Raw genomic sequence first — 26,825 nt, 5'->3', positions numbered from 1 at the left:
GGGCTCCCCTCTTGTTCTTCTGTTTCAGCCAAGAGCTTCCTCCTACACACACAATCTCCTTCCATGGTGGACCTGAAAGTTCCCCCTCTCTCCCCTGACCTTTTCTTTGTCTAATCCCTCCTCGGGAAAGCCTGTCCAATGCTTTAGTCAAGGTTAGGTCAGCCTGCCACATGCTTTCATGGGACCCTGTTCCTCCCCTCCTCAGTGGGTACCACAGTTACACCCACATGATGACCTGTGTGAATCTGGTCAATGCTTCTCTTTTCTGCTCCAGCAGAGTAGGGCCCTTGTTCTTGTTCACCAGTCAGCCCTGGCACCCAGCACGGTTGGTGCCCAGCACACTTAGGCACTCGATAAATATTTGCTGGAGAAGGCAATGGCAACCCACTCCAGTACTCTTGCCTGGAAAATCTCATGGGCAGAGGAGCCTGGTAGGCTGCAGTCCCTGGGGTCTCAAAGAGTCGGACACGACTGAGCGACTTCACTTTCACTTTTCACTTCCATACATTGGAGAAGGAAATGGCAACCCACTCCAGTGTTCTTGCCTGGAGAATCCCTGGTGGGCTGCCGTCTATGGGGTCGCACAGAGTCGGACACGACTGAAGCGACTTAGCAGCAGCAGCAAATATTTGCCAAGTAAAGAATGGGTAATGATGGCAGCCAGCAAGCCACTTGTCTGGACGCTTCCTTTTACCCTGGCGTCTTCTGCAGGTGATGGGGGGACCCAGGCAGCTGCCGAAACCAGGATGACTCCTTTTTCTCTCTCCAGCCCTTCTCACCCTGCCATCACCAGAGAGGCCTCTGCTTATGCTGAAATGGGTTTGGGTGAACTTCCCCTCATCCTAAAATAACTGGAGCCTCACTGGGTCCCAGTGAACCCTGGGGCCCTCTTTCAGGACAGAGTGACTCCCTGTGGCATGAGATTCTGGGTAGCCCAAATGCCGCAGACTAAGCCATCAGTGGTAGCCATCCATTGGCAAGGGAAATGAGGAGGGATTCTTGGAGGCATGGGCTTCTCTGAGAGTGAGGAGCTGCATTTGGACAAGCTGTGTTCCCTTTTCTAAAGATGATTGCCTTTCTGCCAGTCTTGTTTGAAAACCTGCCCTGGAGGACATTCCAAGAAGAAACCATCCACCTTCTAAGACTTGGTTGCTTTTTCAAAACAACCTGTTTTCCTTTCCCCCCACAGATATGCACTTGTTTGGCCACTACCCAGCACACGACGACTTCTACCTCGTGGTGTGCAGCGCCTGTAACCAGGTCGTCAAGCCGCAGGTCTTCCAGTCCCACTGCGGTAAGTGGACTCCTGCACTGGCCGATGTCCAACACTCGAGAGGAGCCCTGCCCTGTGGTCTGGCCCTGGGTCTGTCTGAGCCCAAGGCCCTGGGTGAATCCCCCTGGGTTCTGCCTCGGCTTCCAGGCCGACTGCCTTAGGGGTAGTCAGGGGTAGTCCTCTTGCCAAAATGTTCGGTGCTGTGGGGGCACCAGACAAAACATCCCGTTGCTTAGGTAGATGGGTGGTGGTCTTTGCAGGGGACAAAGGGGAGGGACAGCAGTGGCTCAAGGAGCCACTCCTGCAGCCAGATGTTCGGTTCTTCCAAGAGACAGGAGGGCCAGGGCAGCCCACCGTGGAGGCCACTGGGGTGCCAACCCCCAGGAAATGTAAACCAAGCCACGAGTTCAGCTTCTCCTCTTCCAAGAATCCTGCTTGTTTAAAAAAAAAAAAAAGGAAAAAAACAGTCATGTTTGGGAACTTGCTTTCCCTCTATCTTTTACATCCTTGGTGTGAAACCCTTCAGTAGTTCCACAGCAAATGCTGGCCTCCTTCACTGCCGGTGTCTTGGGCACACACAACTAACGTCCACACAGCTGCTCCCCTCAGAGCAGAAAAAGAGCTACTAACCTGAGGATAGGAAGTGACTTAACCTGAGTGCAGGTTTCCCTCTCTTCAAACAGGATGTTGTTGGACCAGCCAATTTCCAAAGCTGCAATGTGCTCTGAGTTCCAGAACAGTAGTTCCCAATCTTTTGGTTTAAAGTCTCCTCTCTTTTGTTGAACATAAAATCCGAATGCCCTTCTTTAGTGTAAAATTTCAAAGTGCATTAAACATTGTACCTAAAAAAAGTCAAAGCAATTATCATATCAAATACACTTTGGCAAATTACGTATTTCTCTTTTCTCACACTCAGGGTTTCTTCTTTTCCCCTAGCCCTTCAGTTATCACCATTCTGTAATAAATAGATATAAAATAAAAGGAGATGAGCTTGTCTAATCTCACCAGTAAAGGTACTTGGGACTATTGAATAGTTGTATATATCATAATATCAGTTACATATATGTATATGACATTTATATAGCGGTGTGTTTCTTTATATAACCTGCGTCTGTGTGTGTACTGTAGCTGTGTTTCGTGTTTATAATATGTAGAAAGAAGAATCCAGGCTTCTGAGACTTTTTGACCTGCATGGGCACAGAGGCTCCTAGCAAATGCTGTACAAAGAGCTCCGTTGAGAGGCCAGGTCTTCTGCCCCTCGTGGCAGCCGCCTCTGTGACCTGGGGCTACTTGCTAAATGTCTCAGGGTTTGGTTTCCTCGTCTCTTCCACGAGTGATGACTTCTGTGGGCGCTTCCCGCTCTAACGTTTTCATTTCTGGCAGATAGAATATGAAAGGGGCAAGTTGTGTGCTGGGCACTCACTGACCTTCTTGGTAGATGCCCTGTAGCAAATGACCCTCCCTTCCACTGGGAGGAGAGAAAAGGCCAAACCTCTCCCAGGCAGATTGTCAGAGGCGCGGTGCTGATGCTACCAGCTGAGGTGACAAGTAGGGGAGTCAGTAGCAGAGCAGTGGCAAGAAGATCCCACACAGCTGGCAGGTCAGGGAGCAACCATGGAAGCTCTGTGGTCCCTGCTCCTGTTTGTCTCATGAAGATGCAGGAAGGGATCATCATTCATTCATTCCTAGGATGTGCTGCTGTTCTGGGTGCTGGGGTACAGCAGTGAACGAGACAAGGAAAAATCCCATAAGTCATCAAAACCTTCTCTGGGAACTTAATTCACTGGCAGGGTTTCTGATGGAAAGAACCTAAATGGGACCTGGGACCCCCACTGTGCCCTGCAGAATTCCTCCCAAGGCAAGACCCCATATAGCCAGTGAAGGAAATCTCTAGGGCTAGGGCTTGGCTCCCTTGACACATGCCTCCCTCTATCCTGAGCCTTTTGGTTCAAGAGCAAGTCTAGCTTAGGGGCACAGCTGAGGATTTTGTAGCCATATGCTCTGAGCAATGGCAGTAAATTAGTTTGGGGGTTTGGGGTTACAGATCTCATCACCTGAAACCCGGTCTTCCTGAGCTTCTTGCTGAAGCAGCAGACAAGCAGTGGTAGGACACGACCACAGCTCAGCAAACGGAGGCCTTTAAGCCTCCCTCGTCTGCCAGGTACATGTCCCACAGGTTCCCACCCGCATCTATCAAGGGCAGGAGAACGCAAGGCAGAGCTCAGAACCAGGGCAACACTTAAGGGGCAAGGAGGATTTCTTAGCTGCCCTAAGAATTCCTCCTGTAGTATCACAGTATTTCTTTTCTTGCTCTTTTACCTCCTATGACTAGCCTTGCTGTAATCAACAAGTTAATGAGAATGGCTTTGCATAAGGTACGAGGGACTGTACTAGATGCTTTCCTTATCTTTGAACATGTAATCCTCTCAACGCCCCCACTAAGTAGGTACCAATATGACTTCCAGTTTGAACTTGAGGAAGCAAAGGCTTAGGATTGCTTTGCCCAGGGTCTCAAAACTGAGCAGGTGTAGAGCCTGATTTTGAATGCAGGCAGCATAGCTCCTGAGTGAGGGAAGTGCGTGATTCCCTGGCTTGCATAGCCATTATCCCTCACTTCCTCCCGGTGTGGCTCCCAGGCCCCTCTTGTCCTAGCCCAAACTCCAGGGCCTGAACCTCCGAGTGTGGCTCCTAGTCCCCTCTTGTCCTAGCGCAAACTCCAAGGCCCAAACTCCTAGCCCAAAACCCTTGCCTGCCAGGGAGCACATCATAATACCTGGCTTCAGATTCAATCATGTTAGCTGCAGAGTTTTCTCTCAAACGGAATCTCGTCTATAGAACCCCAGTATGAATACAGATGCCCAGCAGATCCACGGAGGTTGAAATTGGGGTGTGGGCTCAAGTGCCACTCTCCTGGCCTACTAAGCCACCAGGGTTCCTCAAAGCAGCATTTGAAGTTTGTTATAATGGAGAGAATGTGGGCTTTGGAGGCAGACAGAGCATTTCACATGACTCCCCTATTAACTACATGATCTCAGGCTGGTGGCCTCCACCTGGTCTATAAAATGAGTGCCCTGCCTGCCACAGGGGGGTTTGGTATGAAAGGACTGGTGAGAGGCGCTTTCCTGCGGTATACCCAGAGCATGGGTTCATTTCTCTTCTCCCCATGGCATCTCCACGTGGCCTCCAGCTGGACACAGCTTGTCCCTCTTCATATTCACAGAACGCCTCCCCAGCTCCTGCCTTGCACTTCAGTTACCTGTGGGCTGTCTCAGCTGTATCCACCAGCTTTGAGGATCCTTTCGGGACCAGGGATGTATTAATAATACCTTTTCAGCTCTGTATTCCCAGCACCCAGAAATGAATTCATCATCACTGGCCCTGGCCCTGGGAAGCAGAGTTGAGGTGGGCAGTGGAAGGGACACAGCTCGGGGGCCAGGTCCCAGTTCGGCCTTACCCAGCCCTAAGACCCCAGACTCTGCACCTTTTTAAGTGACAGGGGACTGGGCTATGTGTTCTCTTGGAAACTTGCTCATTCTCAGTGCCTGGGATTTGGTGCCTGATTTTAAGGATCACAGCATAATCAGAGGGACAGGTGCATAGCAGCCTTCAAGATTTCAGTGGCCTCGTTAAGTTAAATGGAAGAATGTGTGTGTGTGTGTGTGTGTGTGTGTGTGTGTGTGTGTGTGTGTGTATTTAGGCAGTTGGTTCTGAGGACTTTGGAGGTTGATGATAATGTGAAACAGTGAAAGCGATTATGGAAAAAATCGTAAATTTTGGAGTCAAACAGACCTGGGTTCCTAGCTGTGAGACGTCAGGCTAATTACATGACCTTTCTGGGCCTCATTTTCCTCTGAAATGAAGGGATAGTTCCTGCCTTGCAGAGTTACTATGAGGAACAGAGATAAAGTAGTTTCCTGGCACATAGTAAGGAAATAAAGAAAGGGTAGCTATTATTGTCAATAAAGTGTGGCTATTTTTTATTATGTTGAATGTTTCTTATGAAAAATGGGAAAACCAATTCAGTCAAGTGTTTCCTGCCTTCGTTTCTCACCCTGTCTCGGGGGATACACGCATGGAGGTCAGCCTGCGGACTCTGGCCTGTGATTCATCTTCGGCTTCCCACACTCTTGGAGGCAAGACTTGTTGGCCTAAAGATGATTACATTGCCAGGAGTCCTGAGGATCCACCTTTACGAATATGGTTTACATTCACATTGGGCTCCAGTGTCCTCCTTTGGAAACACCATGAAGCTCCCAGTATCTCTGGGGTCCCTGCCCAGGTCGAGCCAGCCTTGGCCACCTCCCCCCCGACTCCCAAGACTGGCTGCTTTCCTGTTATTCCTGACTTTGTGCCCCAAGCTTGTGTCCAGATGTAAAAAGCAGGCATGTGCCCATTGCTCAGGAGAACCTCTGCCTGGCCTGGGGCGGGGGGCTCTCCAGGCCACTGGGGCTGTGCCAGGGGCTGTGCCACTCCACCTGTGTGGACCCCTTAGGTCTGTTTGCTCTATATAGCAGCCCTTTAGATGCTTTTTAGACCTCTGCCCAGGAGATTACGATTTTGAGGGATTGGTTTGTTTCTAAAGTCTCTTAGGTGAGTTGATGATGTTATTTAGGCATTAAGATAGAAAAGAGGGAAACAGAAAAAGCCTCTCCTTAGGTGAACTGATCTCACTCAGCCAACATCCTTACCCTTCATAGCTGTCCAGCCCAAGTTATGACTTGATGCACTGACACGATGTGGGAGCTGCGTGATTGGGAATTGCCTCTCTGGGGTGAGTCTTCTTAGGTTCAAGTTCCAGCTCTACCACTTGTTAGCTGTGTGACCTTGGGCAGGTTGCTTTGCCTCTCTGTGCTTCAGTCTCCTATTCTTAAAATGGGATTGTAGTTTTTCTCCTAAGATCGTTTTGATGATTAAAGGAGCTCACATGTGGAAAGTACTTTTAGCACAGTGGTGGAACAAAGTTTGCTTTTAAAAAAAAAGTTATGCTTTCATTAACCAAGTGATAAGCTACAGAGATTTGTAATGAAGTCTTGTCCAAAGGATATTCATTTATGATTACTATGCAGTGTGAGGCTGACCTTGGTGACTTTCTCTGTCGGTATTGTGGATCCCAGCCTCAGTGCGGAGAAAGTGCCATTTCTTCCGAAGAGCCCTCTGTGTATGTTGTGTGTGTGTGTGTGTGTGTGTGTGTGTGTGTGTATGGGGTCCCATTTGTGTGCGTAAGCCTGTATATAAGCTCAAAACTAGAAGGTTCAAGGTACCTACAATGAAAAAATATTTTTATTACATTTAGAAGTTATATATGTTTAATCAGTTTGAAATATTGTAAGTAAAGGGAAAAATAATAAGTAGATTCTAGCTGTGGTTTTGTAATTGGGTTGGACATTTATGAAATTGTATGATTTGCCTAAATGAAAGGAGTATGATTTTTTCTGTCCTTTTCTCCTAATATATTTACATAATAAACTACCATAAAGAATAGTTTCTCAACAGCAGCACAGTTAACATTTGGGGCTGGAAAATTCTGTTATGGGGGCATCCTCTGTATTGTAGGATATTGAACAACTTCCCTAGCTTTTATCCACTAGATGCCAGTAGCTACCCCCACCCCCAGGCATGACAGTGAAAGCTGTCCACTAGGGGACAAAAATGACCCCCAGCTGAAAGCCACTGCTGTGAATTATGACATCTCCATTTGTCGTGTAATATTCTGTGCTTTTCTGTATCCAGGTTTTCCTCCCCATTCAAATACGTGTGTGTGCGTGGGCACACTAAGCCCTGAGATCCGTTCTCTGGAACCACACAGTAGCATGTGGAAAGTTTACTAGTTCAGCCTCCAATGAGCTGGTCATCAGGATAATTTCCCCATCACGGTCATATTCAAAGCATAAAACAAGATAGATTGCTGAAGTCCATAAAATTGCAGCCCTTCCCACCTCAAAATAAAAAAAAATGGGGAAAAAGTGGCAAAAGAAATAAAACATTCGTATACGAAGATCCTTCAGAATTTTTCAGCCACTTTTGGTGCTCACTCTCCAAGCAGAGAACCATACGGCACCCTACACCCCATCCATCAGACAGATATTCCTTGGATGTCACTGCTACTTAAATATATATTAGAACCAAAGAACCTAGATGTCATTCAAAAGACAAGATAGGATTAGTTTTTTCCCTTCTGAGAGAGGACCTTTTAGTCCCTTTTTCTGATTATATTTTTGAATGCCCTTCAAGTATCTGTTTTGCATGTTGATGGTGATGCAGTAGAATTTAATGAACTGTGAGCTAAAGCAGAGGGGCTGAGCCACAAAATAAATGAGTGGCAGCAACTGGCTCCTGGAAGCTGGCACCTCCATCCCTTGCGTGCACAAGCAGATGCTGCTGCTGGGTGGGGACCGAGAGCAGCAGAGCCCAGCAGTGCCACACATGGAAGCCTCATTAATGAGGTTTCAGGGTTTCCTGCAATTGTTCTCTTTATTTTGTCTATCTCCGGGTGACCTCTAGTTGAGGAGGAAACAAACCATTTGTGCTTTTGAGCCCTAGAGAAAGGGAGTCCCTCCTAATGTCAGTGCCCCTGGGCTTCCAGGGTATCATCACTGGCTAATTATCCTGCCAGAACTTCCTTTCCGAAGGTGTAGATTGCCACAGAGCAGGACTGAAGTTTTTGGTCAATTAAATGGGATTTGTTTGTTGAGATTAAATTTCTGTTGTTATTGTGAGTTGTTTTTTATGAACTAGATTATTTATACCAGAGACAAAATAATTAAAGGAAATTGGTCAGATTGAACATATTCTTTGTCAAGTCCGGCAGTATTAACTAATAAGACTTGACAAGATCAGGTGAATCTGTGCAAACTTGATTTTGTTAGTGAGATTCTTTTTTTAACCTTAATTTGATGAATGTATCCCTGATCTAAAATTAACTCCTGGCTTGATGTATCATTGGGGTTCCTTACAGTCAGAAACAATGTCTGTGGTTGTTTCTTCTTATGTCATCTTTCCATACTCCCTGGTAAAGTGTAACCATAGGACAGATACTAAGGAAATTCCTACAGTTGATTCTAAGAAGATCCCAAAGCAAAACTAATCATGGACTAACAAATGGTGATACCTTATATCAAGAATTACAACTGAAAAAACCTACAACAAAGTAGCACCACATTTTGCATCCCTTCAAATGTTTATATTTTTGAACTTGCTGCTGCTCAAATTAGAATTAAAAATGTATCTAGAATATAGCAGGTTGACCTGGTCCCAAACCCTAGCTTTTCTTATCTGTTAATGGAAGACAAAAAGTACCAATAACAATTATTGAGCACTTATATATGCTAAGATTTTTTTTTAATTTAATCCTGCTGCCACTCTAAGGTGCTAAGGTGCTCTAGTCCCATTATTCCTGTCTCACACCCAAGGACAGGGAGACTCAGAGGATTTCATAAATTTTCTCAAGATCTCGCTGATGTAAGTGGCAGAACTAGGATTCCAGCCTATGTCTGACTCTTGATGACTTTACTGATTTAATGTTTTGGGTCTCAAACTCCCTGCAATAGCATAACTGAACTTCCATACAGAAAGGTTGTTTTGGTCCCCTGTAGGATGCTGGAGCCTAAATGCGGGCGCTTGGGGGCACCTGAGTTCCCTAACTCTCATTTTTCTAACTTACGCTTCTGATTGTCTGCTTGTTGGCATAGGTGAAAAACTTGGGCACGATTTTGAGGGAAATCAGAATGGAAGAATAAACTGAGAGTCATGGCATTTGGATAGACCTTTAAATATCAAAAAGTAAAAAGAGGCAAGCTTGTGGGAGAGGTGGAACGGGTACCACCATCAGTTCTGCCTGCAGTTTCTTGTTCATCCCCAACAAATGAGCAGATCCGTAAGAGCCCCACCCCTACCACCAAAACAGTAGATAATTTCCTCTAAATTCAGTGGAATTCCCTTTTCTTGCACGTTTCTGTGAATCAGGTAAATTTTACAAGTAGACAAATAGCAGAAGTAATGATTCAGCTCAAATTTAGAGATAGATTAAGAGGATGTTCATAATTTTAGCATTACTGAATTCATTTTTACTTGAAAGAAAAAACCCCTCTTCTTATATCTCATTCAAGCCTGTTTCTTGAAGGCTGAATCTCTTGGGTTACCTTCTTCAGAGTCACATAGCTTTGATTCATTCATTTATTTGAAAAATATTTATTGAGCACCTACTATATGCCAGGCATTGTTCTAGTGCTGCAGACAAATAGTGGTGAACAAGACTAGGGTGTGACTTTCTTGAAGCCTGCATTCTGATAGTTTAAATAACGTAGATGAAGATGAGATCAAGCCATAGGAAGAGCACATCAGGTGAGGTGTTTTGAGGGCTTCAGAGAGGTGGTGGGAGCAGTACTGCAGAGCCCTGTAGGGCAGAGCCCAGAGTTTAGGCTTCCTTCTGGGTGTGGTGAGAAGACATGGGAGGACCCTGCAGGAGGAAAAGACATAGTCTGACTTCTGTTTTCAGAAGGTCACTCTGGCTGCTTGGAGTCTGGGAGACCTTGAAGGGACTGAGGCATAGCTGTGCAGGTGGATTGTGAAGGGTAAACGTGAAATCTATTTTGGAAATGTAACTGACAGCATCTGCTGATGGATTACATTGTAAAAGGGAAGGTCCACATTTAGAGTTAGTTAGAAGGGGAATGGCCAGTGACCTATAGGAAAAGCAACAGAGGATGACAGCATGGGAGCCAAGAGCAGAAAGTGTTTGTAGAGCCAATCAAATGCCAAGTGGTTGAGCGAGAAGAGAAAAGGTCACTAGATTTCCACCAAAGGATGCTGTTGACCTCGACAATAGCCATTTCAATATCTTGGGGTTTCTTTTTTCCAAGTATAGGTGATTTTATTTTTATATCACCGATAAACCTCTTTTTAAGCTAGTGACACCCCAAGTGTTTTTCCACATTTCTGCTGAGCTCAGCTACTACCCAACTAAATTGTCAGCTGATCCCTGTGCCCTTTGCATCCCACCTGTCACTGTGCCACAGTCACCTGTGAGCTCTAGGTACTCAGCTCTCGAGGGCTGGGACTGTGTCTTCTGCATCCTTGCGTCCCAGCCTGGAGACCTTTCCTGACTTGGTGCACAGACAGCAAGAAGGAAGGACTCCTCTAATCCCAACTCAAGTGCTCTTGGCACTCCCCACTTCACCAGCATTAGCATATATGACAGCTACTGCAAATGCCTGTTTACTCATCCACCCCCATTGCACGCACAGACAGAGGCACAAGCTAGGAGTTTTGAGGAGCCCTTTCCTAGTGCTCACCATTGTGTTCCCAAAGTTAACACGATGAATGCTGGATCTACAGTTGGTGCTCAAAACACTATTTTAAAAATGCATTTTGGAAGGAAGGAGGGAAAAAGCAAGACTGGAAGGAAAACTTACTTCCAGGTTGGGAATGAGCCAAATTCCACAGGTAAGCGAACACATTCGTTTAGAAGATGTTGCTCCTTGAAAGAGAAGTACTGTCTCTGTTCAGATGCAGCTGATGCAGGGGAACTGTCCTGCCTCACTTTGCACTGGAGAGGCTGCTACTTTGATCCCTGACCACAGCTGAGGTCTGGAAGGCTTTCTCTGTAACATGACCCCGGGCTTCTGACTCATCTCTGGCTTGTCCTCGCTGTTATATGGGCTGCTCCATTCCATTCCTCAGAGCTGTATCAACCGAGGAAAATTAGGGGAACAGCCATCGCTTTATTTAAATCCAAGTAAAGAATGTTGGCAGCGCTGATTCCAAAGGTCATTTTGGAATTGCCCGCATCTGGGGCAGTGAGCAGAGCATCAGTGTTTTCTCCCTGGAGTAGTCCATCCATTCACTGAGAGCTGGGGCTTGGGTGCACACACACGCCTGGGAAAGACTGTGTACCAGATTCCTCTCTGGAGGTTCTCAGCGCCTGTTAGCCCGTCAGAGCACTCAGAGGTCTCGCAGTAAGAACAAAAATGCATCCCTTTTGCTTTGGAGTCCCATCGCTCTTAATTTATCTGAATTCACCAACATGTACTGAATGACAATAATAATAACAATAATGAACGTTTTTGTTAGTAATGTGGTTCCAGATACAAGCCCACTCCTTCATCCGTGCCCCAAGCAGAAAAACAAACATCTTTTCCGATCCTGCAGGAGAAATTGGCTGTGGAAAGTCTCCCATCCCGAAACTGTGTCTACTGTACTTTATGAGTGGAAGGGTTTTCAAAGGTGGTTTTGACTATCCTTCATTTTCACCTCTCTCCCTGATGCTAGAACCCAGTTCCCGTCCAACTGCCACTCCACCTTCAGTTTTCCTTTTGGAAGAGCATCAGGAGTATTCGCTCAAGGAGTTGATTCTGAGTGCTTTGCCTGGGGTCACTGTGAGGTCCCACCCAAAGTGTCACATATAGGAGTGTATGGGCTTGCCTTGGGGACGCTGGGGCCGGGTTGGGGGTGTGTCTACAGAAGGTTCCAAGCTCTATTGTCTCTGAAGTCAAAGTGCTTCTTCCCGTGGCTTGTGTACATTTACTATGGCAGGTTTTCTTCTCTTCTGGAAAAGGTGCTGTTAAGTTGATGTGGCCTCTTACAATCGATGGCACCCTAGAATCAAGGAAATACTGTAGTGGAGAGTCTGCCCAGGACTGCTCTTTCACGGGGCCGGGCACTTCTGGAAAACAAGTGCACTTTGGGGAATGCTGCATGGAAGGCACATGGGAAATAAATGCGTCCAGGAGAAAATGTAAATTGAAGGGAGTAAATGATGAAAGATTAAGTAAACAGTTCACTGTGATGAATCTTACTTCACATGGAATGAATAATCGTGTTTGGTTTTTTTTCCCCCCAGAGAAAGTAACTCTAGTCTTTATTTTAGAAAACTGGAACTACCGATTTCTGTCTAAGGTTTGCTTCCTAACTAACCCTGTTATTTGTTTGTTTATTAGCGTCATAGATGCTTTGCTTTTCTCTCACAGGAATTATTTCTTCAAAGTCCTGAGGCCTCTTTCTAAGGTGAATGTGGCTTCCCTCGTGTGGTGGCTGTGATTTTCTCCTTGTCTCGCTAGGTGGCTGTCCCCACCCCATATGCCGTCCTCTCAATTGTGCCTGCCTCCCCCGAGAGCCCTGCTGCGCCTCCCCAAGTAGTGAGAGTGCTTTGACACTAGCCCTGACTAACCGGCTAAGTCAAGGACCCGCCTGTCAGCTCTGAGGCGTCGTCTGATGGTGGCACTCTCTCTCGGTGCTTGTCAATCAAGTTATTGGTGCATTAAAAGAGGCAGGACCTGGATAGCAGCTTGGAAAATTCTTGTGCCACTTTTTCAGCTTCCCCTGTCATACTCTTACCACTGTGACACTCACCCTAGGTGTGGGTAGCCTCCGCCCTGACAGAGAGCCTTTGCCTCAGGTCCTCTGTAAAGTGAGGTGGTGTGGATGATGTTTGAGAGGGGCTGGGAGACCAGTGAGGAGGCCCAGGACAGGAGGGGGCGTTCCCCTGAGAGCTGCCCCCACTCTGACTGGTCATATTTGTGAGCCAGGAAACCACTGAGCTATTTTGATCACCACAGGTGCCCCTAACGCAGGCAGAAGAGCTGTGGTCCTCTCTTATTTTCTTATTGTTCCAACTCCCCGACCCCCATCAGCCCACAGACCTTGCAGACCTGTGGTCAGTGTGACTTGACCAGTATCACCCCATCCCACATTCTGTTCTTTTTAGGTTGTTTGGTGTTTTTCTTTCTAATATTTCTTTCATCATTCAGTCAGTGCTGGCATTGGGTTGAACTGGCCACACAGACCAGAGGAAATGGTTGTTTTGGGGTTGGTTTCAGACCACTTTCTATCCCAGGGGCACATAGACTTGTCTGTTTTGTGTGTGTCTCCTATGCAGCATTTCCCCATCATTTCGCAGAAGTTCCTGGCAGACAGAAGGTCCCATACCCACTGTTAACTAGGAATTTATTCAGTTCCAGGACCCTCTTAATTGTAAGATGCCACATCGATGGAACAGCACCTTTTCCAAGGTGACTGGAGCCCTTCTAGGACAGTCTTTGCATCCAGCCAGTAGCAGCTAACTGGGCTAGTGGGCATAGTGTGGTGGAACAGGGCACAGTCTGGGGAACGAGCCAACAGCAGCTTCTGGGGCCGTATGACTAGGTCATAATTAACCCAGGCACATCCCTTCTTTTCTTCCTGGAGTCAGGTACTTTACCTTCCCTTTGGTTTAGAATTTAGTTCAAAGTACAAAATAATGAAGCTCTAATGGCTTGGGGAGTTTCCTGTTTCTGGTGATACCCCTGACAAATCTCATATAAATTAACCTGGTCCCAGATCAACTAGGCCACATGTAGAAAAAAATCACACCTATGCCAAGTAGTAATTGAGGAGTGAGGTTTTAGTTTCCAAATGTAAAGTTTGGTCAGGGGGCCTTATTATTTTTATTTTTGATTTCTAGTTTAATTTGTGATAACCAAAGAAAGTTATGTTATCCTTATAAGAGTAAGGCAGGGTAAGGCATAAGGGTAAGTTTAACATATGTTAAACTTATTTAAAAAAGTAAGCTTTATAACTTAGGATACCTCCTTTGTGATTACACTAGCATTTTTTTTAATGTCATACGTGATTGGAAAATTTGTATAATCTCACTTTTATGTGCAGGGTTCCATATATTCATTGTTTATTTTGTTATTCAGATCTTGTATATCCTCTGCATTCTTGTCTGCGTGGTCTGTAACTTCTGGGAAGGGAGTTTTAAGTCTCTTATGATGCTTGTATGTCAGTCTCTCCTGAAATGCTAACACTTTTGCTATACAATTGTGAGGCTGTGCTGTTGGATGTTGTTGTTAGTCTCTAAGTCATGTCTGACTCTTTGCAACCCCATGGACGTCAGCACGCTAGGCTTTCCTCTTTTTCACTATCTCCTGGAGCTTGCTCAGACTCATGTCCATCGAGTCAGTGATGCCATCCAACCATCTCATTCTCTGTCACCCTCTTTCTCCTGCCCTCAATCTTTCCCAGCATCAGGGTCTTTTCCAGTGAGTCAGCTCTTTGCATCAGGTGGCCAAAGTATTGGAGCTTCAATTTCAGTATCTGTCCTTCCAGTGAATATTCAGGGTTAATTTATTTTAGGATTGACTGGTTTGATCTCCTTGCTGTCCAAGGATATGTATAAGTTTATGACTCAAGTCTTTTTAGTGATGTAGTATTCATCCCTATTAATGCTTTTGCCTTAGGTCCTATTTTTATCTGATTAACATTGTTACCTAATTTTCTTTTGGTCAATACGTATTTGCCTTATCTCTTTCCAGTCTTTTATTTTCAACTTTTCATTTTGTTTTAGGTGTCTGTCTTGTAAGCAGTATATAGGTGGCTTTTTAAAAAATCCAATCTGATAGTGTCTTTTAATAGATGAGTTTTATCCATTTACATTTATTGTGAGTACTTACTTTATATATTTGGACTTATCTCTGTCTTTCAGTTTGTGTTCTGTGTACCTTGCATTTTATTAGCTTTTGTTCTCCTTTCTTGCCTTCCATTAGATTAGAGAAGTTTTCTTAACACTCAACATTTTCCCCTCTGCTAGCTTGGTCACAATAGATTTTATTTTATCTCTTAGTCTATTTAAATCTATTTAGTGACTACCATTAAGTATTTAACATGCACACCAAATGATAACTTTTTTCTCATACAGTTGTTTAGGATCTGTGTTTTCTCACACAACACAAATTTTTACGTACCAGTCAACTGGTAATTACAACAAAGAATTGAAATCCTGGCTCAAAACACTGCCATGTGTTCTCAGCCTCCTGACTCACAAGAGGATTAGAGGCATCCTGACTGATTAATAAAGCATGAATTTTTGCTAATTCACTCTGTTTTATACCCTGGGGTGTTTTGGGTCATCTGTCTAGTTCAGAGTGATACGTTCATTCCCAGCTCATAAAAATCTCTCAAGTTCCTGAAAATGTTCTGAAGTAGGATTAGACCAAAGAGAGCTCAGAATCCTACAGCCCAGTGTTAGTACCTGTTCCCATAAATCCCATTTGTCACATGTAATGATTTCCAGTGTGAAAATCTAGGGGTTCCTCCCTGTTAACACCTGCTTACTTATCCCTTGATGCCCAAAATTTAATGTGCATGTGAGCCCACTGGGGGTTTCTTGCTACCATGCAGATTCGAATTTGTGTTTCTAACATGCTCCCAGGTGATGCTGATGCTTTTGGTACACGGACCACACTTTGAGGAGCGAGTACTTGGAGAATGAAATGTAGTTAGTAAAAGGGGGCTTTGGCTCCAGGTCTGTGTTCCTTGATACTTGACAGAACAGCAGATTTCAGAAGCATTTTCTATGAAGTGGTAGGATTCAGGATCATTTTAATCATAATGATCATCTTAAGGCCCTGCAGAGCCCTGCCTACTGCCCTGGCCCAGAGTTCTTTCAGGCCCGTGTTAAGTCCGCCTTAACTCCATCCCTCTGGAGGTCAGCACAGCACATGCTCTCAGGCTTGTCACTGTGTCATTTAGGTGTGACTCTGTGAGTCAGTGCCCTGAGGAAGAGCCTGCCTGGGGCCAGGGGCAGGCTTCCTGGTAATTTATGTCTAAGACAAGCTTTTAATAGAGATACACTTTTAAACAGTAACCAGGAAAAAGATTCTCTCTTTTTAACTGGTATCCATTTATAGGACTCAGCTGTTGAAGCTCAAGGGTAGCATTAGGCTTAAGTTTAATCTTCTGTATGCCATAATTTACAGCACTGAGTAAAGCATTGTACGTACAACTATTTCAGTCATTTGCTGTGATAAATAGCTATTGCTCTTGGCGGAACAGAAACGCCATCTCTGCTTTCCACTTATGAATATTGAATGGTCTCAGGCAGGCTTCTGCTGTAAGTTTTTAAAGGGGAAATCCCCACCGGTCACATCTCCTCAGTGGCCCCAAATGCCATTTCCCTGCTGTGTGCACTAGTCAGTGCTCGATTCGGACCGCAGTTCTGCGGCACACATGTTGTTCCTGGTGAATGTCACACAGGGCACGCCCAGCAGCTACGGGCCCCAGTCCTGCTGAAGGCTGCAGTTTTGCACTGAATGCCTCGAGCTGTTAGGTAGAAGATTTAGCTAGTGGCAGGAAGCCACCAACAGGGATCAGGGAGATATCTTAGAGGCGATAATCTGGCACAGGGAAAATAGAAGGGGTGTGATTCTGTTGGATTCCTGATGGTGAGAAGATGGTGTTAGCTAGGGAAATTGAAACTAATAGGAGCAAAAGGAGACGGGGAATGCCCAGGTTATAAATCTCTGGGGATAAACTCTTTAGGAACACAGAGACACATACGCCTTCCTCCAGACCTCCCTTAGTTCGGATGCTGTGTTCCCTGCCAGCTGGGAGGAAGCAAAATGTATATTCAAATACGATGCTCAGGTCCACTGACCAGCTTGACCCAGAAGTTCAAGTCCAAGTCAACTGGTTACCCTAGACTTGGGCTCCCAGAAATCCCCCCAATTTCTTTCCTGTGGACAAACTTTCTGCATTTGAGGAACTGAAATCTTTAGATTGGCATCCTTTGGTGTGTCTCATGTGTGTGAGTCTGCACTGGGTCCTTACAAGTACTCCAAGTATCGCACTGGATGGTGAGATAAGGACTCAAGGGCGAACGTGAGCAGAGATGGTGAACGAGTGAAATGCTGCGCTCTTGCCTGCTTCTGAATCCTGTGATGGAGACTGTCTTCCACAGTCACATTCCCAAATGCCACTTCTCAGCAGTATCTCTAGAAGGTGATTCCTTTGAAAACAGAGATGAGAGGCTTCTGTTCTCACTACCGCCTTTTGAGGGTGATCATGTATCTTTAGAAACAGCTACAGCATCTTGCCATTTACGAAGCACCCTCTCCTAGCGTGTTCATTTTGATTTGAGTAACAGCTCAGTAAGGTGGACTGGTAGGGGCTGGCTTCCCAGGTTTGGAAGCTCAAAGAAGTTTAGCAACTTTCCTAACATCACATATCTCACCTCAGTGCATTTGCCATGAACAGAGACCCCAGTGAGAAAATACACAGAGGCCACCAAATAGTATGTCCACAATTGGAGACAAATTCACCTTTTATGAACCTGACAGTCTTTGTATTTCTAATTCCCAGCTCCAGGCAGTGAACACATCTTCTGACTCTCTTATATCTCTTTCACTTGAGATCTGAGCTTTCTCTAATAATTATTTGAAAAACAATCTTAACAGTGTTGACTCCGAAGAAATGTTATTCAGCCTGCCTATAGGTTATGATATGCCTTTTCATTTCTTGGCCTGAAGATTCCTTCAGAATAAAGTCACGGTCATTTCAGCAGACATTGAAGGCAGTTAGTTAGTTGTGATCTGCATGCGAATAAATCCACTCAGCATTCTGATTAGTTATAATGGGTGATAAGAGAATTGTACAGACCAAAAACTCCACATACTTGTTTCATGCATGTAAACCTACTAATGAGAATGGGTTTTGGCAAAAATCTGAGCATTGATGTTCCTGCCACTGGACCTCAGAATTGCTTGTTAGTATTCTGGGAACCAGAGTGCAGACACAGATACAGTACAACTTGATCTTGAGGGCCTCTCTCATCTCCTGGCCTTCGATAAGTTTGTTAAACAGGGAGATGAGAGGAAGCAGTCTGGAGAGAGGATGATATGTAAGTGGCTTAAGAGACCTGGCAGTTTAGGACTCCTTGGCAACCTTGCTGTGACCTCCCACCTCTTCTTGCCCATCTGTGAAATGGGCTATGCACCAGGATTATTATTCAAGATGATAATCTTGAGAACATCTTGGCATGTGACTCATGCTATAAATACACCTTGCTGCCATGTGGAAAATAGGAGTTTTTAGCTGAAATGTATAATGGGGTGAGGCAGAGGGTATCAGTCACTGGTAGCAGGAGGATTGCCAGAGGCAGGAGGTGTGCGGGAATGAGGCAGATGCTTGCCTAAAGAAGGAGAACAGAGAGAAGCGTGAAGCATCTGGGGCAATGTGGTGGAATGTTCAAACAAACAAACGCAATATAGATGTTTGGACGTCTGGCCTGGATTTTGAAAGCAGTCAGGGGGTTGGAGATGAGCCTCTGTCTTTTCACCTTGCAGGCTCTGTGCTCCTGCTTTGGCACACACTGAACTCCAGAGGCCTTATCTAACCAGTCCCCATGTGGGGTTCAGCTGCTATGTTTGAAGGCTGGTTGTGTTGCAGATGCAGGGAGGGGTTAGAAACAGCCAGACCCTGCAGCCAGGCTGTATGGGCATGACTGTGGCTCTACCACTGACCAGCTAGGTGACCTTCAGCTGACGCCTCAGTCTCACCGTGTCTTAGTTTCCCCATCTACAAAGTGCAAGTAATATTAGTACCTGTCTCAGAGATTATCAGGAGGACACCTAAGGTCTGTATACATAAGCATAGCAAGGCACTTCTCCAGCCTTGCGAATGGCAGAGAAGAAACACAAACTAGATGGGTTGAAGAATATTCACCTCCAGAGAACTGAGTATGTCAACCATGAATTATGTGGTCATTCTCAGAGCGGAAGCATCTGCTAGAACAGAGGAAGAAGGGTCACAGCCAGAACGATGTCCCACCTTGGCTGGACCACTGGCTATATGCTGAGCAGGTAGTGGAGGACTCGTTTTGCTCAGGTCTTGAAACCCCAATGCACCTCTTCCCTTCTCCCAGGGAAGATGGAAGCTTGGTAGGGGTTGGGGTAGGAGGGGTCTGTATCCACAAAAACAAATTCCAGTGGCCACTATCCCAGAAATTTTTATCTCCTTATCAGTGTCAGTCTTTCCCAGTCATTTGCTGATACTGTATCTCTGCTCTGGAATCCTGCAAAATCATTCCCCTGTTATCTGTCTGCCTCAGCATGGGGAAAAAAAACCCCTCTCATCTGGAACTCTTGTCTAATGTCTGCCATCCTGCCTCCCAGCAGCGTGTGGGCAGGTCTGCTCTGTGCCGCACACATCTTCAGAATGACTAGATATCAGGTGTTCAGAGCAAGTGTCTTTAAATCCACTGGTGAAAGGAGACAGCAGTCATCTGCCGGTTGGTGTTTGCCAAGATGTGGCCTCATAACGGGTTGAAGTGATGGCTGCTGGCATGAAACCTGGTTCCCCCTGGGCGTACACCCAGCCTGAACAGCTCCTTTAAAACCAAAAGCAATTTGTCATCTTTTGATTCTCTTCCAGCACTGTCCCTGTCACAGGTAGATAAATGAGGTGGCATATGGGTGTCCAAACGCAGGATCATCTAATCCCAGTGGTTTCCTGCAGAGCCAGCACTCCGTGAGGGTGGAGAACACAGTGGGGTGGTCCCCAGTTTCTGGGTTGTGACCACAAGCACATTGTTCTTCCCCTCCATGTGCCGTTTATATGCATGAAATGCTTTCTCAGAATCCCTCAGCCTCCAGTGTGCCATCGATAGATGCGTTCCTCATTTCAGAATCCTGAAATAAATCACACATTTGTAAGCTCAACATCTCATGTCTGTAGTTCCACTGAATGCCACTAATCAAATCAGTGCCTCAGCAGAAGCAACAGGCACCCCTGAATTAGAACTAAGGGTTGGGCTTGACGTTCTAAAAAGCCTTGATTAAAGAAAGCCAATGGGAATGGAGGTTGCATTTGGGTTCACCTTGAGATGCATGCTCTGTATGTGACTTGAAAGATACCCACATAGTTTTCTACACAGCCCACATGGACTTTAGATTTTCTCAGTTGCATGAAACTAAAGTCACCAGGTTATTCCCAAGAATACAGTAGGCAGAAAAGGTCTCCTGATGCCTCTGGGTGCCTCATGGGTGAGCGGTGACACCCAGTAGATGAAGGCTGGGCCGGTGTGGTGAGTGAATTTGGCTGGCCAGGGAAGGCCCTGTGCTTGTATCAAGGGGCTGACTGTGTTGCTGGTCCTGCCAGACAGCTTTGATTTCTTCTGTGGCCACACCCTTCATCCCTGCAGGAGCCAGAGTATCTGAGCCCAGGCTTGGCTGGATTAGCTCAAGTTCATCCCTAACCACAGGGAGGATATCTGCCCCAATAGCGTTTCACTGAATCCTTGAGCATCACTGAAGCAGCCTGAGACAGGAGCAGATGTGGAGCATCTTCTCAAAGCTGGATCTGCTCAGTGTGGAACAGATTCTCACACAGGCCACTGATGCTGGTGACCAAAAGGAGTTTATTGTTCTGAAGGAGAAACTAGCATGAACTGTAACATTTAAACTTTCATCCACAGAAGAAATCAAAGCTGTTTGGCAGACCAGCAACACAGTCAGCCCCTTGGTACAAGCACAAGGCCTGCCCTGGACCAGCCAATTGAGTTTTAGCCAGTGGTTCATACTAGCTGTCTTATAGAACTCCGTGGGGCTTAGACTACAGCACATTGGGGTTAAAAGATGGATCTGGGTTCCTGTTCCCTGCCTCTTCCAGCTTCTGTTCTTCATTTACAGACTCTGTGTTTGCTGCATCTACTCGATAAAGTTGGGGAGGGAACAAACGAATTAAATGTTGGAAGCACAATAGACACATCTTAGCTCTGAGGCTGAGTAAGGCATCTTACTTACACTTACAGAAAAAGGGAAGGAAGTGTGATTTCATGGAAGATGATAGAACAGAATAGCTTTCTCATTAAAAGACAGGCACAAAACTAAGTGAATCTTTAAGGTAATTCTGCATTTCATTCATGGTGAAATCACAGAATTTTTTTTTTTAAGCTAAAAAAGGCTGAGCCAGCTGTACATGATATATTAAACCCACACATTTACTTACTTTAGAAAAGTTCCTATTTTGAGATGATCATTCCTGGGGGAAAAAAAAACAATTTTGGTGTGCCTCCTGTCCATTGAAAAGGCTCTATACATGTAAAGAGTGGTTTCCATTCCTTGAATCAGTGTCTTTGAGTTCTGCTTTCTTCTCAAGCTACGTCACAAAGCCAGGGAAGGGAGGGCTGCAAACTCCTTGAGGAAGGAGTCCCTTCTAACTCCTCTTTGTTGCCTCAGAGTATCTGGCAAATAGTAGGCACTCAATCAGTGTCTTATGAATGAATGAATGATTGAGATATTTAATCCTTTAAATCATTGATAGCCAGCCTTTAGCCATCAGAATTGTTCACTCGGGGTGGGGAGGTGAGAGGGGGTTGTTAAAATACAGGTGCCTGGGCTCACCCCCAGAGCTTTTTGACTCAGTGGATCTGAGGTGGGGCCCGAGATCTTGTATTTCCACCAAGCCTGCAGGTGATGCTAATGCTGTTGCCCAAGGGGCTATACTTTGAGAACCACTGCTTTGAGGGCCATTCTACTTTTCTGGTGGTGCTAGTAGTAAAGAACCCGCCTACCAGTGAAGAGACATAAGAGACATGGGTTTGATCTCTGGGTTGGGAAGATCCCATGGAGGAGGGCACGGCAACCCATGCCAGTATTCTTGCCTGGAGAATCCCATGGACAGAGGAGCCTGGTGGGCTACAGTCTATGGGGTCACAAGGAGTCGAACATGACTGAAGCGACTTAGCATGCATGCCCCACTTTTCCAAGTCTTCCAAAAGATTGATATTTATAACTGTTTGACCTTGCCCTGTAGAACTGAGATATAAAATTGATAGGATTTGATCAGATAGAAGAGCTACCTGAATCTTTTTCTTAATCAAAAACTACATTCTGTCCCTTGTACAATTATGAGAGAAGCAAGAATTGAATTGCCTCCTCCTTCATAGCTGTAACAGGACACAGCCAGCCAGGGTAGGGGTAGAGAGGCGCACCTTGCAACATTTAAGCCACGTTGCATCTCCGTCCAGTTCTGGAATCCACACTTAGTGTCAGATGCGCTTAACTGTAAAGTTGAAATGAGATGTGACCTTTTGCAGAAGCTGCAGTTGAGCAGAAAGGGTACAGGAGAGGTGCCTATGATACATAAGGGAACACGTTATTTTGCAAAGTCTTTTCCTGCTGCCTGTCAGCCTGAGTGAAGTCATTAAGCCCCACCGGGTTCAGAAACAAGAGGGAGTTTCATGGCCTGAGGAAGGCTGCTCTCTGCAGAGAGTCATTCTTCTAGTTCCAGATGTCACTTTGGATGGCAGGCCAGGAGCTAGAATTCCAAACCCAGCCTTGGGGGGGCTCCTCCCTTGTATCCGCTTTTGTGGGGAAAGAGCTTTCGAGACCGTGAGGACACACAGTAAAGGCCAGGGATGGGCCAGTAGAGGCACCAGAGGGATACCAGGCTCCCTGAATTCAGAGAACATCGAGATGGAACCTGAGAGGGCAATTGAGGGAAGGGAGGGGACGAAGGCCTCCCTTGAGCTTGACATATTGAGAGCATTTAGTGCCCTATTGCTACATAACAAATGACCCCAACATTTAGCATCTCAAAACAAACAATATTTATGGTCAAGATGTGGAAGTGGCTTAATTGGGTGGTTCTGGCTCAGAGTCTCTCATGAGGTCGCCACCAGGCTGTTGTTCAGAATTGCTGTCGTCTGAAGGCTTGGTGGTGTGAGCAGACCCACTTCCCAGGTGGTTCAGTCGCCTGGCTCTTGGCCAGAGGCCTTGGTCCCTCAGTCTCAGTACCTTAGGCCTCCCCCTCGGGCTGCTGACACTGCAGAGGCTCCCTGCCCTCAGAACCAACAACCTGAGAACCAGGAAGGGGAGTCAAAATGCCATTGATGAGCTCATCTCAGAAGTGACTCACTGTCAGTCACCCCTGCCTGATTCTGTCCTTTAAGAACGAGTCACGATGCCCAGCCCACATGTGAAGGGAGGGTGGTGAGGTGCCACCTCCTGAAGGAGTGCCACCACAAAGAGAAAGCGCCATTCATCCTCCTCTTGCTGGGTCAGGAGAACACCAGGGTGATTGCTGAAGGGCCTTTGCTGAAAGGCGGTGGGAGCTTTTCAAAGGACCCTAGAGCTGGCTCTGGCGGTTTTGCCTGACTGAGTTGAGGACAGGTTGAGGGGGATGGGAAGAGGCATTCGAAACTCTCTGTGGGCTTTGATCCCACTGTCCTGTAGGCGCCATGCAGGCCCCTTCTCTCTCGCTTAGAAAGGAATGAAGCCACCTCTGAGTCCCAAGGCTCAGGCTTGGTTCCAAAGAAGAGGAAGGGGAGGCTAGCTGCTTAGAACCAACTCTGCACTGATGAGAGAGCGCTACACAGCACGGTGTGTCTCCTTGTAGATGGTCTGCCCGCCAGGTCCCCAGAAGGGGAAGAACAGGGGTCGCAGGCTGCAGTGGTGTTCTGGAATAAAGAGGAGCTTCCGAGCTGTGCCTCTCAGGAATGATATTTGGGGGGCAGGGGGTGTTATGTAGCAGGAGGGGGAAAAACCTTGTTCCTTTTTATTGAAGTGATCCCACTCAGGATAATGGCTCAGTACCACCAGGCATGACAGCGGCCAGCCCTCTGTGGCTATGGCTCCTGGGTACCACACAGATGACCTCCCACGGGGGCGAGGACAGATGCTTACGTAGCCACCCCAGCTCCGTAAGTGGATTCTGTTTAGCTGTCTGCTCTTGAGGATGCCAAACTGTTGGTGGTCATATTGTACTATGTCTCTTCTTATCTCCCCCATCATCCCCAGGGAATAAGCTAATCAAACTTGCTGATGATTTTACACTGAGAAGGAGATAGCTAATAACTTGGATGACAAGTATTAGAATACAATGTGATGTGGATAAATTGGGTCCATGTATTAAGGGCTATAAAATGAGATTCCATCAAGGCATGAATAATGGTGCCTGTGGAAAGAATTAATCAAATACCCCATTAAAAGGTATAGGAATTCTGGTCAGATAGCCCCTGTTTAATTACACTCCTGCCCCCCACCCCTACTTCATTCCCCTGAAGCTGCTTTCTAGTAGGAGATATATGGAAAAGAGTTGAAAGGAAAGAATAGAAAAATGGGACATACATTTTGATAGAACGAGATCACGAAGACAGATTTAAAGTAACCAGTGTTTAATTTAGGGGGAAAAAAGGCAATTGGCATGAATAATCATTTACAAATGTAATTTCCAAAGGAGCCCTGTTGATACCATTCAGCAAATGCCAACAAAGCATTTACTTTCTAAAGGGAGAAAGCAAGACAAGAGAAATGAAGGCATCTTCAGGAATGGACCAGAGGACATCCAAGCCATAGAGAAGAAGCAGATGTGAAATGAATGATACAGAAGATAGACTCAACTTCTGAAAGAACTCAGAGAACTGGCATTGTCTGGAGAAGGCTTCCTGGAAGAGGAGACTCCCGCCGAGCCCCAAAGTGTGGACAAGCTTCCATGTACTGCAAATTCGTGAGCACATTCTGGTGACAGGGTTTAGGGAGAAAATGGGCTGGAGCAGAACAGGGGGCACCCGTGGGATTCCTCTCTCCATGTCCACCACCACCACCACCCTGGTCCAAGCTATCATCACCTCTCGCCTGGACAACTGCAAAAGCCCGCCAGCTGTTTTTCCCTGCTTCCACTCTTGTTCCTCTGCAATTCATTCTGCACACAGAAGTGAGAACCAGAAAAGTTAATCATGTCATTCTCCTGCCTTGTGTCTTCCCATTGCTCTGAAGCTAAAAGTAAAAATCATTATCATAGCTACAAAGTCTTGTGTGGTCTGAACTACATCCTGTGCCGGGCTCCCTTTCAGTCTCTCTGTGCCAGTCAAACTGGCCTTCAAAATCTCAGCACACTGGGTATTCCTGCCAGGGGGCCCTTGCACATGCTTTTCCTTCTCTGTGTATGATTTTCTTTCATCCCCTCTTCCTGAAACTGACTCATCTTTCAGAATGCATTTTAATGATTACCTCCTCTTAGAAGACTTCCTGATTGTCGTGACTTAGTCCACTCTCCCTCATACCTTAAAAACAAATGTTTGTGGTATGAACTTATAATTCATGTCTCCCCTACTAGGCCACAATGAGCTTCTCCGGTAGCTCAGTGGTAAAGAATCCACCTGCCAATGCAGGAGACGCGGGTATGATCCCTGGATCGAGAAGACCCCATGGAGAAGGAAATGGCAACCCACTCCAGTATTCTTGCCCGGGAAATCCCATGGACAGGGGAGCCTGGAAGGCTGCAGTCCATGGAGTTGCAAAAGAGTCGGACACGACATAGCAACTCAATAATAACAACAGGGCCACAAGCTCTGTGAGAGTAGGAACCCAGACTTTGAATTCCCCAGGGTCTATCACAGTTTTAATAACTAGGCATTGAATAGGTATCATGACATTTCATTAGGAATAATGAGACTAGTTTAAAAATTCTACTTGACCAGTCAGTATGTAAGAGAGTACCATTGTGAATTACTGGCAAGAAAAACCTGAATTCATGTCCATACTCTGCCACCTGCTGGCTATGCTGGTATGAATAAATCCCAGATCCTTTCAGAGCCTGTTTCTTCCTCTAAAGTGGTGGTACTAACAGCCACCTCACATGGTTGTAGCAAGAAATTAATAAAATAATATAAAAACATTTTCAGCTGTAAAACCAGGCATAAAGATGTCCTATCATTTTGCTCATGCGTGGTATATTGGGTCATTAAACATCTGTAAGATGGATGGATGGATGGATGGGTGAACAGATTATCAGTTATAGAACCAGCACAAGAGCCAAGAAGGGAACCTGGCGTAAGGACAGCATGCTGGAAGCCAAAAGAGGAGCGAATTTTTCAAAAAGTAGGAGGAGTCTTTTGATCGCCCAGAATATCACATACAGTAAGTAGAGCAGGCAAGAAGAATGAGGTAGGGAAGAAATCATTTACTTTGAGTAGAAGGAAGTCAGTGATGACCTGAGGGCGTGTCCTCCTCAACCCTGTCTTATTGTTGGTGCTTTCAGTGACATGCCTTATTTGCAAATCACTCTACTGATTTTTAATCTTTTGGGGGGAAATCAAATTGATTCGCATATACAGCAGAGCTGGTCGGATTACTCCAGCTGCTGCCAGCAGGTGCTGACAAGTGAAGAAGTGAACGTCAGAGGATAAGAAAATACACTAAACACTTACTTTAATAAGGCCTAGAAAACATTGATATTTAATTAATTGCCATGGATAATCTGGTTTCAGTTTCAAGGGTTGTTTCACTTTTTACTCCCTGCCTTTCAGTCAGAATAGGGCCGTATGTGTAGGCAGGGACCAGTGGTGTGAGCTCTGATGGCAATTGCTCATTACTCTGTGCGTTTTTCTGTCCCTGTGATGACACCTCACTTTTACCACAACCATCCATGCAGAGTAAGTCACTGTAAAACACACACACACACACACACACACACACACTAACTGGCTGAGTTCCTGTCCTTTTGATTGGCTGCTTCTGCATCGTGGTAGGGCTTGGGCTCACCTTCCGGCCAGGCCCTGATCCAGCCAGTCTGTTTGTCCAGAAATAAAGGATAAGATCGCCAGTGCTTCAGACAGAAGAGTGTGATGGCTCACAGCCCAGCTGCTTCATTTAGAGCCCGCTGTCGCCTAGCTTAGATCTCAAGTGTAGAAGATGCCTATAATCATGCTTCCTCGGAGAGGTGGTGTGAAGATTAAATGCCATAATGCATGTAACATGCTTAGGTTGAGCCCAACCCAGACTTAGAAGTGAGTTAATAG

The 26,825-nt window shown here is 45.9% G+C and overlaps 1 protein-coding gene across 12 annotated transcripts in view; it reads left to right on the top strand.

The window, feature by feature from the left end:
• ATXN7L1 (ataxin 7 like 1) overlaps nt 1–26,825 on the top strand; it is a 255,289-nt gene that overhangs the window by 95,693 nt on the left and 132,771 nt on the right. For 10 of the 12 annotated variants that reach the window (XM_019958663.2, XM_070787735.1, XM_019958661.2 and 7 more), the window contains one exon: nt 1,190–1,294. The exons of 1 other annotated variant lie outside the window; for it this stretch is intronic. In XM_019958663.2, coding sequence (XP_019814222.1) covers nt 1,190–1,294 — 105 coding nt within the window. Of the gene's footprint in view, nt 1–1,189; nt 1,295–24,315; nt 24,834–26,825 lie in introns of those variants that run through there. One more of the 12 variants, XM_019958666.2, reaches the window with a different exon arrangement.

This window comes from Bos indicus, chromosome 4 (assembly GCF_029378745.1).
Source record: "Bos indicus isolate NIAB-ARS_2022 breed Sahiwal x Tharparkar chromosome 4, NIAB-ARS_B.indTharparkar_mat_pri_1.0, whole genome shotgun sequence".
Lineage (NCBI taxonomy): Eukaryota > Metazoa > Chordata > Mammalia > Artiodactyla > Bovidae > Bos > Bos indicus.
Note: the sequence above shows the minus strand (reverse complement) of the source record. Positions and strands in the feature narration are given on the sequence as shown.